This window comes from Leiobunum rupestre, chromosome 2 (assembly GCF_980474605.1).
Source record: "Leiobunum rupestre chromosome 2, qqLeiRupe1.1.hap1, whole genome shotgun sequence".
Classification (NCBI taxonomy): Eukaryota; Metazoa; Arthropoda; class Arachnida; order Opiliones; family Sclerosomatidae; genus Leiobunum; species Leiobunum rupestre.
Genome location: NC_143385.1, coordinates 90,676,263 through 90,689,518, shown reverse-complemented (window position 1 = coordinate 90,689,518; position 13,256 = coordinate 90,676,263). Strand labels below are relative to the sequence as shown.

At 32.9% G+C, this 13,256-nt stretch overlaps 2 protein-coding genes and 1 long non-coding RNA gene across 3 annotated transcripts in view; all 3 read right to left on the bottom strand.

Moving 5' to 3' along the window:
* The window catches only part of LOC149960328 (neuropeptides capa receptor-like), a 132,921-nt gene extending 131,020 nt beyond the window's left edge, over positions 1-1,901 (bottom strand). Inside the window, exon 1 of the mRNA XM_090165233.1 lies at positions 1,709-1,901. The gene's annotated coding sequence lies outside the window, so the exon portion shown is untranslated. The remainder of the gene's footprint in view (positions 1-1,708) is intronic.
* Positions 1,902-6,365: 4,464 nt separating this feature from the next.
* Positions 6,366-7,098, bottom strand: LOC149960327 (uncharacterized). The gene is made up of 2 exons (XM_090165232.1): positions 6,553-7,098; positions 6,366-6,489 (listed from the first exon to the last, which is right to left on the bottom strand). Exons 1-2 carry the CDS (start codon positions 6,767-6,769, stop codon positions 6,392-6,394), a joined length of 315 nt encoding a protein of 104 aa, XP_090021358.1. The 5' UTR covers positions 6,770-7,098; the 3' UTR covers positions 6,366-6,391.
* Positions 7,099-7,320: 222 nt separating this feature from the next.
* LOC149960326 (uncharacterized) lies at positions 7,321-7,690 on the bottom strand. Its single transcript, XR_016478433.1, has 3 exons — positions 7,633-7,690; positions 7,442-7,573; positions 7,321-7,368 (listed from the first exon to the last, which is right to left on the bottom strand). It is a non-coding gene; the product is annotated as an uncharacterized LOC149960326 (long non-coding RNA).
* Between the last annotated feature and the right edge of the window lie 5,566 nt (positions 7,691-13,256).

Sequence of the window (13,256 nt, the reverse complement as noted above, 5' to 3'; positions counted from 1 at the left end):
AAGATGTATAAAATAAGCTTGTGGTAGTTATTACAGGACAAGGGTGTCAAATACGAAAACCAAACTTCTGAAAGGGATGTTCTCGATCAAGCTAAAAATGTGATTGATCCTAAGAGTAAGAGGGTATTATGTCTGAACCGTTTAACGCAATTGAATCCCACAGTTTTGGGTCCATGACGTTTGACCTCTTGGTAGAAATATGACCCTTCGAGACTCGATGGAGGGATTTCGACGAAATAAATCTGGTGCCGTATAAAAACGTTCCCCGACAGTACGAGTCTGTTTCCCGTCGACTAGACTCGTCGGACCCGGAACCCGGCCACCCTCGCGCGCCCCCTGGCCGACATTACGGCAGCGCTTTTGTTCGACCAGCCACAAAGTGGAGCAAAGGACAGAGACTCCTCTTTAAACACATTTTGGCAACTATATTAGAATCTTGTTCAACCGAATCTTATGGTTCGAACACTAAGAAATATTTAATAATTTAACTCTTTGGATTACATTTATTGTATCACAATTACAGCCACTATTACGTGTACAATCAGAAATACATAAAATATATCTTTCGAAAGAAATATTAATCTTCCAATATTTGTTTTCTGTTGCCAATTTTTAAAAATTAAATTTAAAAGAAAAATTATTTCGGATCGAAATACAACTTGTATAATAGTTAGTGTATGGAGCTGTGGACAAATAAATTATCCAAATTAAGTAGATTAAGCCAATTCTACCACTAAGGAATGAAATAAATTATAAATGTTATTTAAGGCAAGTGTCGACTCTAGGTGAAGTAGCTCTTTTTTCAACAGATGTCGCTAGCGTCGAAATCGAAACAAGATGCTGAAGCTACATTTTGACCCAAAAGGCGGGACATAAAAGTATGCTTCGCGTTGATTGGCTCGTTTGTAAATTTGTCAATAATTTCAATTATAGTAATTGTTAACAATATATTTTATATGGGATATATAATTTAGGTTAAAGTTCACTAAGTAGAGTAAAAGAGGTCTAAATATAATACTCTATAATGGCTCGCTGAAGACGTTATTGTTCCGCTATTTTGAATTTTAGCTTCCGCTCCCATTAATAGATGGCTCCACGCTCTCCACGAAAGTCATTTTTTCCGAAGATTCGGATAGATTCATGGCCATCTCTAATAACAGGGGCCTTTTAATAATACAGGTGGCAATGATAGAGCCGACAGTTGCTTTAATTATTATAACATTTATATTCTTTCAAATGCAGTGTTGATAATGTTCATAGACTCTAAATAAACAATCAATAAATATATACCAATACCCTGATACTAAAAGTATAAGTTGTTTAACTTCTAAAAATGGGTTGCATAATTACTCCCAGAATACGCTGCGTAGTATAAAATTGTACTACGGTTGACAATATTTGTTTTAGAATGAAACAACTCAACAGGTGCAAATACGCCAAGAACCATAGACAACGACTAAGTATAAATGTTTTGATATAGGCTAGTTAAGGACAAAACCATTAAACACATTTACATTAAACTGTCACCCAATATTTGCAGTTTCTTAATGATTTAAGAATTTTGACTTGTTAATAAACAAGTTAAACCACTTCTCAAATACGTGAACGGGATAACTTGTCACGATTTCGAGGGGCTGGTTTAACCTGTCTAATATAATGTATCTTAACTGGCCCTTAAGAAATTAGCGCGTTAATTAACATCACATACCTGACGAGGGAAACGAAAGCTCTTAGACCTTGTTGTTTTCACATTCCTCTTATGCCCCAAGTCACGAGTTGTTGATTAACACGTTTCTAATTATAGAAACCAAAGGTTAATTTGTCTTTCAACACGGAATTTTTCGTTGCCGCTAACGTGACAAACCAAGTATCGTGGCCGAAACGCGCGTAACTGCGAAGTTTGAAAGTCAGTCGCAAACTGAGAGAACCTAAATATTTCTCAGTCTCTTTCCTCGCTAGCTGGTGATTCCGTTCACTTGGCGGCGCTTGTGCATGATTTCCATCCGAACTCTCTCTGTCTCACTAAACTCCTCAGCCTCCCGACGCTCTTAGGAATCCACCGCGGATCGAATCACGTAAAAGAAACGGGGAAAAAATGTCCTTGCACACGAAAACCGCAATTCCGTACGGCTTAAGCCACGTACGTCGAGAAAGCGTTTAGCGCGACTACTTTGTGTCGGCTTCTAAGTATCAAAGATCAAATTGAAAAAAGATAATAACTTTCTTATTAAAGTATCAAATTTAATTATTTTTCCGCGCCAAATCGGGCAATATGGTTGGCCGCATCTGCCGGAAGAGGAGGAGCTACACGTTTTTACGCAGTTTTTTATTATACGGTCGTGTGCTCCTTTAAGGGTGAAAAACCGGACGAAAGCTTTTACTAAGAGCTTTTGGTATAGAATTTCCTTGTCCACTTTGTAATTTTTTAATTAAGACCGATATATAATCAACAATTTCGAGTATAAAATCAATTAGTAACCTTATGGGTTCTTATGGTAAGAAAAACAACTTAAAGGGGCTCTGAACTTGGTACACATAGTTTGCATCCCTACGTCATCAATGACGCAGCTCCATGTATAGGTATATGCGCTAAGAATAAATATGTAATTTGAGCAAGAATGAACCGTACAATGCCGCCATTTTGCTGGTGTAGATTTCTTAGTAAAACGCGTGGGTTAACACTTTCAATCGTCGGTTTACGGATTTTAATTATTTGCAAATGATTAAGAATTTAGTTACACGTTAAAAATGGTTAACGGCCTTTTTAAAATTTGTTCGAGTAGTTCAATTAGAAATGGAGACCGAAAATTGTCATTTTATTCGATACCGAAGGTAATTGTCAAAGGCCTAAATTTATAAACTTTGCCAACTTCTTTTCGTAGATATTCCGCTCGTCATTTGCTAATTTATTTAAATAACCCGGGTTTCACATCTTATATTGGTTTGTTTAGGGCCTTTCACGATATTAATTTAAAAATTGGAAATTATAAATTTAATTTTCGTACGTTTTGTCGCTTCGATGAGATGACCAACAAAATGGCTACTAGTATTTAGTAGTAATTGTTCGGATTTTTTATTCCCCCTCCCGGTTTCCATGGAGACCATAGGCCCCTCCCTTCGGTGCAAACTATGTATACATAGACCAAAGAATATGGCGCCCCAGGAATGGAAGGATTGATATTATTCGCCGCGTGTTTTGGCTGCGTTAGAAACTTCCGGCAAAGCAAATCAGAGTAACCGGAAACGGTTATCGCAACCCGGTCTCTCTTAAAAACGAGAGGCGCAAAAGTTCCACTAGACGGAGCTACACCTTCCATTCCTGGGGATTTATATTCTTTGCATAGACGAACCCGAGGGATCCGCCACTTAGGAAAAAAGCGTACAAGATTCGGAATCAAGGAATCTTAGAGTTGATTCGAGGGGTAAGACAGACTCAAATAATCTGTACACCGAGTTCGTGCATTTAGCACTGTCAAAGGTACGGCAGTGTACACCGAGTTCGCAGAGTGTCTTACCCCCCGAGTTGATTCTCGTGGATTCCAAAAATAATTTATTCCATTTGATTCCGTGATTCCGCCTTGATTCCACGATTATTTTTCTGTTTCACCTTCGATTCCGTGGATTCATTAAAAAAACCGTTGATTCTACTTGATTTCAAGATTCTGCTAATAATCACAATTTAATATAATAATCACCAAAATAGACGAAAAAGCAAAGATTCAGAGGCGGATCGAGCGTACGAAATTCTGATTCATATCCTCCGTGATTAACCGGAAAGGATTCTCTAACTAGAGCTTAGAGGTCGGGGACGGTTAATCATTATCCATGTTTAAATTGATTTTTTCGGGAAAAAAATGTAAACAAAGAAATTTACCGGTTAATATTTTGGAAAATGATTAAAAAACATGTATTATTCGTAACATTTGAGCTTTTTATCGAAAAAACGTCGTTTTTCCGATTAATTTTACAAATTTATCAAAAAATTAATCGGATAATACAGAAATATAAATTACTCGATCAAAACGTTTTCCGAATAATTTTGAGAGCTTTATCTATTGAATAAAATTTAACCATCCCCGACCTCTACTAGAGCCTGATTCCCGAGGTGATTCCACGATTCAATTATTCGAATTTGATACCCCGTAGGATTCCATGATTCGATTATGATTCCAGAACCGAAGATGATTCCTGTGATTCAGGGCCTGTACACGATTCCTTGAAGTGGCTACTGAGGAAAAGTTAAAAGTGTGCCTATTTTTGTTACCTAGGTTACGTTGGTGGCGATAAACACGAATAAAAACACATTCTTATCTCAAATTTCGAACAAAGAATCCTCAGAAACGAAGTGAGCGTTTACGATAGTCAATTTTACGTTCAGATTCAATACATGCTCCTTAATTCCTCGTCAGTTTTCATTAATGAAAGAGTTCTAATTTTCAATAGGCCTTGGCTTCAAGAAATAATTAACTGACGAAGGACATTCCTCGGGCATCGTAACATAATCAGGTCGATCATTATTTAGGTTTACAGGGCTTTTAAAAACACCAATGTCTATTGGTACTACCAAAAATAGCAGAAGACCCAAAAGTGTGTCAGCTGTACCTTCGCACCTGTTAAAATTTCTAATGAGACCTAGTCACACTATAGACTACATAATCTACTAGTTGGAATAGTACTAGCAACTTTATATTTAGTCTATTCGCTAACGAAAACTCCGGCAGCGCCCCCTATCCACACTGCGCGTAACTATATAGTGTTGATCAGCTTTCAGCAAATAGTGGTGTGCCACTGATGAGATGGGATTATATACGTTTTAACAGCGAATTAGTGTTTTCTTGGTAAGTAGGATTGAATGTCAAGTTTAAAGACATAATGTTTGGTTCTAATTATATACTGTCATTAAGATTTGAAGTCGTTTTGGATTTACTTAAAACAATGTTAGAGTGGGCCTTGGAGAAATATTGTTGAAATAAAAGATGACATCTCAAAAAGGTATGCTAACATTTAATTGGTATTCTATTATATTATTCTATTTTAACCTCTTATTTATTCCATAAAAGTGAATCTCACCATGGTTGAAATTTGGAAGAAGGAGAACGGATGTTTAGAGAAAGCCCAAAAGGATCTTTAAAGTTTTTTTTCTCTCACGAAGAAGATGGCCTAATTTCAATCGAAGGATTTGTAATTCAGTCGAGCGCACCAAGTGGGGAACCACATTCCTTAAAGCTAGTATTGAAATTGGAAGATAAAAAACATGTAATTCAAAGTGTCAACTGCTCCTGTAAAAGCGGGTAAATGTTTTTATTTATAATTATTGTCTGTGGTGTGATGAAGAATAAACATCATATCCCAAAAATGTAATAATAATAATAATAATTAGAAAAGCAACCCTTAGTTAAAGTATTGATTAAGGCATAGCAGTTAGCTATTTGTAGTACCATGTTGCTCAAGCTTCACTCTCCTCTTTATACTTGGGATTTTTTGAAATACAAAAGCTGGGTTTCCAGTGGCGCTGGAAATACGAAAATGGGAACTTCTGCTGATTCATCTCCATAGACAAAGTTTGGTCAACCGCCCAAGATTGGATTTTTGAGTTTTTAAGCACCTTTGAAAACCCAGAGCTTGTGTACGCGATATCTGCCTCCTTAAGCGCAGTTACCCTAACATATTTAAAATTATTTTTTAGAAACTCTGGATTTTGTAAACACAGTGTAGCAGGTCTATTTTACATAAATCGGTATGAAGAGTTAGACCAGCTCCATAATGAGATCTCTTGTACATCAAAACCTCAAAAATGGGAAAAAATGAAGGCTAACGTGCAAGCTCACTATCATTCACAAAAAATTAAAGATTTAGATTGCGTTAGAAAAGTTGTGAAACCTGTTTTTTGCATTAACAGCTTAGAAAATTGTGAAGAACGAGCCAATGTGTGCAAGGCATTTACAAAACATAGTCAAATTGTGCAATTTTTATTTCAAATTATATTTACCATTACTAGTCAACAGTACATGATTTTTAAAACAAAAAAGTTCCTATTTTGCACTGTGCCAATTAGTATTATATAAAAAAAAGTAAAATGAATTTGATCAATTAATGTTATAAATGAATTTTTACTTGAAGTCTTATTTATAATAAAAGATTTTTAAACTTATTTGATAAAAATTAATAAAATAATCACCATCGTCATTAAATAAGATTTAAACTTAGTCATCAAATTTATCATCTGCTAGAATTGGTTTTAGTAAATTTACTAATCCACATATGACCTTCAGAATTTCATCACAGTAGGGAACTAAATCAAGGTCAAATTTATCATTTAAAATTTTAAATAATTTGATTCTTTGAATATTTCTCTCCACGTGAACACGAGCGGATGCAATTTTTTGATTTTTTACATTTTCTTCCTTACTAAACTGTTTTTTTCTCTCAAAAATGGAGGGATGTGTAGAGCTATTCCATTGGCCGCACATTCATCTTCAATAAGGAAGCCTAAATTTAAGTTGAAATGAGTTTTAAAATATTTTTTTTAACATATTACACTTTTATGCATACCTTTGTCAACCATAATTCCATCAATAAATTGTTCACAAAGATTTATGACCCCACTCTCAATGGTGACTTCCTTGTCGCTTACCTTTCCACCCCAGGGGTCGCTAACGAGCGTGATCATGCCAGAAGGTGAAATTCCAATGATAATTTTTATTGTGTGAGTTCCTTTATAATGGCTGTAGGTTGCCACTCTGTCGTGAAATGTGTTGGGCTTCATCATAGGTACTTCTGAACAGTCCAACACAATGCGAGTATTATTAAACTCTTTAAAACATTTAGGAAAGTTACTTCTGATATTTTCTATATCCGGCCAAAAGATAAATTTCTTTAAAACTTCAGCAAGGGCACAAAGGGTTCTTTTGAAATATGTTGAAACTGTTCAATTCGAAATGACAAATAATGAAGCCAAAGCGTCAAATGTCAAATTTGACTTAAGCTTCATTAGGGTTAACAACACCCTATCTTTTACAGGCATTAGAAAATTAGCGAGCTCGCTCTGGTTTTCAAGCCCTAAAACCTCACTTGAAAGGCTTTCAAATAGTTCTTTCCCAATGCCAGAAAGAGACACAAAATCAACAGTTTTCATTCCATTGCTTGAAATTCCAACTCTTGACCCAGCAAAATACTTTCCATGGTCCAAATAAACTTGAACACCAATAGACGCATTCGTTACTCTAGATGGTTTGTAAGATTTGTCCTTTCCTTGAGCTTCAGTTGTTACTTCAGACGAAACATTATCATCCGGAGCTGGTTCACTTGCGCGTGCAACAACTTTTGGAGCAATGGAATCTGTTATTGGCGATGTTGAACATAGAACTGCTTGATTTAAAATTAAATTTATGTTATTATTCTATTTATTATTTCACAAAAGTTTACCATAAAATAAGAATACCTTTAGAACGCTTTACGTAACGTTGAGCTCTTTCTTTTATTCTAACTTCGGTTGATTCTTTAATTGGCTTACATGGCAATTTTTGGGAGGGAATGGAGTTACATTTCAAACGTCTTCTTACAGATCTACCATCTATTGATGAGTTTTCCGATTAATTTATTTTAAAATAATTAATATTATTTGCATCTCACCATTTCTTTCCAAGAAGTCATCATCTGTAAAATGGGCGCTACAAATCTGAGCCCACTTACCAGGCCTTTTCCCCGACTTTATCTTTGTTAACCATACATTTAAAAGTTTCTTACAACTTGGGAATTTATGAAATGATAATCCTGGCTTTGGTTCTTCACTATTTTCTTCAGTTTTACGTTTTTTAAGCGCAGTATTATTGCAAAAAGGGACCGCACAACTTCTCCCACCTCTAGCGTTAATGTGAACCGCCATATTTCTTGGATTTGTTTTGATTTTGATCACCACTATACGCCGGAAAACCAAGCTGCAGGGGTAGCGACGGCAGCGCCACCTATACCCGTTTCGCTAGCGAATAGTCTGGCGTGATTGTCTCTCTTCGATTTACTCGCCCGTAGACATACGTTCTAAAACGCCTCACTCGGTGGCGCTGGAGTAACTCGATTTTGATGACGTATTTTCCGACCCCTTCGTTTCCCTTTTTTTACTTTGCGACAAACTCTCATTAACGACTATACCGTTCTGACACACTTTTGGGTATTATGCTACTTTTGGTACTACGAATTTAAATTAGATATTAGCCTATTAGATATTAATTTATGTACAGTGGAGTCCGAGATATTTCAGGACTAACATTTAAAGCATTTGTTTTTTAAATTTATTTGTACAACAACTCCTTCTGTCCGACCTTGGTCCAAGGTCCGACAATGGTTAGAGGAGCTTTCCGCCATTTATTCGATTTCCCATTTTTATAAGAACTTGTTGAGGTTAAAAGTAAGTGTAAAAGAGGAGCTGTTGGCTCGCGTGGCATGAAGGGCTTGCCATCACCTTCCTACGCAACATAACCCGGGCACCTGAATTAACGGCATTAAAACACGTTTAAATTAAACTTTAATTTAAACGTGGCTAGATGACTTGAGCTTAGGGTGTTGGCTTGGGTGTTGGCTTAGTTGATTATTATTACTATTATTATTATATAAAATACGGGGTTTTTGTAAAGGTTACGCAAAAATTTTAAGGAGTTGTAGGGGGTGAGTTGAGAAGTATGCCTGTTTTTCCCATTTTTCTACGATGAGTTAAAAGAGCGCCAGAGCTTTAAAGTGTGGCCTACTAGCCCCTGGAAGTAGGCTGCAACATGCGCAAAACCAAGCAGCATGGAAACGCGAACATTAAGGTTTGGGTTCGTGTGATAGGTAAAAAAGGAATTTGTAAACAAATCGAGGCAAGCAGCGTAAAAAGGTAAACTTAAACAGTTTTTAAAGTCCCCGCTGCTTGGTTTTGCGCTTGTTGTGCCAGGGGGGGGGGGCACAGGGGGCACATGCCCCCCGAAACGTATGGTCGTACGTACAAATATTTTTATTTTTTTACTTTTTTTCAATGGTGTCCCCCCCCCGAAACAAATTCCTGATCCGTCTACTTGACCAATAAAAAAGCCAGTTAAATACGTTAAAGGTTAACGAAATCTCACGATCGTGAGGGGAGAAATAACACCCAAAAAGATATCAGCGCAAGAAAATGTGTAATTTTTCAAACGTAGCACTTCACTAACCTCCGTTTCCCGTCTTAAAAGTTGATGACCGTTATTCAGACGATATTTTACTAAAATAATTTTTTTTATTTAGTTTAACATTTGTTTTATATTTAAACATACTGGGGATAGTTCAAATTCTCCTCAAATTGAGGGGGACAGGGGTAGGTTTAAAGTTCAAAAGTCCACTGCCTCGCTTCGGTGACTGGGTCGGCATGTCCATAACAAAAACTGGGAGGAAATCAAAAGAATTTCATTATTTAATACAGTTTTTTGCTTAATTTGTTTAGTTTCAAATTTACAACAATAACAGCAGACAATTTCCTACTTAGAAAGTGAGTAAGTAAAAGAGGCTGTTTTCATTTTAGCCGGCTTTAACCGAAAAAACTAGTTATAGCCAATATAAACCACTGGTCTGGCTTTTTAAAAAAATCAAGTCTTTTTTCCAACAATGCTTTAAGGCATACTTAAAATGATCGTCGGCTCTACGTGAAGTAGCTCTTTTTTCAACAGATGTCGCTAGCGTCTAAATCAAATCAAGATGCTTAAGCTACATTTTGACCCAAAAGGCGCGTTGATTGGCTCGTTTGTAAATTTCACAATAACTTAAATTAACGTAATTTTTAAGAATATATTTATATGGGATATATAATTTAGATTAAAAAATCCGCTAAGCAGAGTTTAAGTTGTCTAATTATCAGGAGCGTAGGAACCGGGAGGGGCAGGGGGGCAATGCCCCTCCCTAGAATTTTGCTGGGAGGGGCAACTAATGTTATTGCCCCCTCCAACCTTTGGTCAGTTGAAATCTTCAAAAGGCTCAAATTATCATTTTAAAAGCATATACAGTTTATAGAACCTCAACTGTGTTTAAATTTCAGTCCTTTTCCGCCAATTTTCATAGTAGTAACAAGTACACATGCATTTTTTTAATCAGCTAGGCTACACCATTAAAAATTCAAAACTATTCTCCAGACCCCTTTTCGTTTATCTTTGCCCCCTCCAACTTCTAGAACGTTCCTACGCCCCTGCTAATTATAATACTCTAAAATGGCTCTCTGACGACGTTATCGTTTCGCTATTTTGAATTTTAGCTTCCTTTGCCATTAATAGATGGCACCACGCTCTACAGTAATGTCGTTTTTTCAAAGAATTGGATAGGTTCATTGCCCTTTCTAATAACAAAGGCCTTATCATAGTACACGTGGCAATGATAGAGCCGACAGTTGCTTTAAGAGTGATTACGTAGGTAATAAACAGGTTAAAGCAGCGCATAGGAGGGGCAGGCTGCATACAATAAAGCTACGTCTACAAGTTTCCTCTACACGTTTTCTAGAGCGGACTTAGCCGGTCTAGTGTCTGTTTCACCAACTATAAGGGAAATATACACAAAAGATTTATAGAAATAGTAAATCTCATATTACACGACTACAGTTTATAATGGACTGATAAAAGATTGTAAGTTGATAACTTTGTTCTCTAAATGGATTTGATATCTGATTGATATCTCTTATTAAGAATGTATGAGATAATATAAGGGCAGCATCCTCTACCATTTTGTCTCACATTGTTTATGAGAATATGTTAAATGATATCATGAAAACAGAGGCTATATAGCTGCGGCTACATATTTTCCGTTACAGGCCCGTACTTGAAGGATGCTCAGAACCCCCAAATGAATACTTGAGCATCCCAAACCCGACCGACCTCAAAAAAATCGATTGCTTAACTACCAACTAATATCATCAGGAAACTATACTTGTAGAGGAATATATACACTTGGAATGTCTAAAGTTATATTGGGACGGTAATACGAAAGCGCGTTGAGAAAAAGGCGGGGCTTAACTACGTCAAGTGTAAGACGTAACGAAATAGTTGCCGCATCTTTAATGCTCATTTTATTACAACACTCGCCCTTGATGAAGATACCGTAGAATAGCTATATTCGACATCTGGTAGTGGAGGCCTCGTAGACTTCCTGTTGACGTTGTGACATACCGTCCAATTTCCAATATCATATAATGACTCGCACACCCAGGAAATCAATGACTGCATTAGGAATCGTAGATGTCCAAATATCCACACCAATAAAAATTGAATTAACAAGAAGCGAAAAACTTACCATTCACAAAGCACAGAAAGCCACTTGACTAAACCACAGCTCGTATATCAATAAATGACCGTAGACGGAATAGTTAGGGCTCTTTATAAATAAAAACTAACGACCCCAATTGATGAACTGCATTAAACATCTTAATCAGTCGAGAAAGCGTTTAAAATAAATTACGAAGTAATGACGACCCCGTTAAAAACCAGACCAACGTAAGAGCACGATATATCCAACTCGATATTTTCTTCATAAATGAACTATTACCCTTGAAAATTAATCGCTAAACACACAATAGATAAATAAAAAGACTGAAAAACGAAATAAATTACAAAAAACTAACGGGTTCTACCCTTTAACCATCTTATCTGCTGACTGCGCTAAAACAAGATTTGACCTTTAAATTTTCATACGTAAACAATTTAGACTTTAACAAGTTCACAAAAATTAAAAAACAAAGTTCAATCCACAGATATTGTATTCATCCGTTTTGTAAAAAAAACCCGCCTTATCATAATAATATCTTTAAGGAAGTCAATGGCTCGGCGGTGAACTTTCCGCATGGTAACAATGCGACCCGAGTTCAATTCCTGATCACGATCAAATTTTACATTAAAATACTTAAATATTTAATTAAATATAAGATTAATTTAATTTATAAATATTTAATTAAATATAAGATTAATTTAATTTATAAATATTTAATTAAATATAAGATTAATTTAATTTATAAATATTTAATTAAATATAAGATTAATTTAATTTATAAATATTTAATTAAATATAAGATTAATTTAATTTATAAATATTTAATTAAATATAAGATTAATTTAATTTATAAATATTTAATTAAATATAAGATTAATTTAATTTATAAATATTTAATTAAATATAAGATTAATTTAATTTATAAATATTTAATTAAATATAAGATTAATTTAATTTATAAATATTTAATTAAATATAAGATTAATTTAATTTATAAATATTTAATTAAATATAAGATTAATTTAATTTATAAATATTTAATTAAATATAAGATTAATTTAATTTATAAATATTTAATTAAATATAAGATTAATTTAATTTATAAATATTTAATTAAATATAAGATTAATTTAATTTATAAATATTTAATTAAATATAAGATTAATTTAATTTATAAATATTTAATTAAATATAAGATTAATTTAATTTATAAATATTTAATTAAATATAAGATTAATTTAATTTATAAATATTTAATTAAATATAAGATTAATTTAATTTATAAATATTTAATTAAATATAAGATTAATTTAATTTATAAATATTTAATTAAATATAAGATTAATTTAATTTATAAATATTTAATTAAATATAAGATTAATTTAATTTATAAATATTTAATTAAATATAAGATTAATTTAATTTATAAATATTTAATTAAATATAAGATTAATTTAATTTATAAATATTTAATTAAATATAAGATTAATTTAATTTATAAATATTTAATTAAATATAAGATTAATTTAATTTATAAATATTTAATTAAATATAAGATTAATTTAATTTATAAATATTTAATTAAATATAAGATTAATTTAATTTATAAATATTTAATTAAATATAAGATTAATTTAATTTATAAATATTTAATTAAATATAAGATTAATTTAATTTATAAATATTTAATTAAATATAAGATTAATTTAATTTATAAATATTTAATTAAATATATGATTAATTTAATTTATAAATATTTAATTAAATATAAGATTAATTTAATTTATAAATATTTAATTAAATATAAGATTAATTTAATTTATAAATATTTAATTAAATATAAGATTAATTTAATTTATAAATATTTAATTAAATATAAGATTAATTTAATTTATAAATATTTAATTAAATATAAGATTAATTTAATTTATAAATATTTAATTAAATATATGATTAATTTAATTTATAAATATTTAATTAAATATATGATTAATTTAATTTATAAA

Bases quoted from the DNA above. Each gene is read 5' to 3' on its own strand.
- LOC149960327 (XM_090165232.1), bottom strand. From the start codon at position 6,769: ATGATGAAGCCCAACACATTTCACGACAGAGTGGCAACCTACAGCCAT. The intron at 6,490-6,552 runs GTATGCATAAAA...ACTTAAATTTAG, and splicing joins TGGAATTATGGTTGACAAAG to GCTTCCTTATTGAAGATGAA.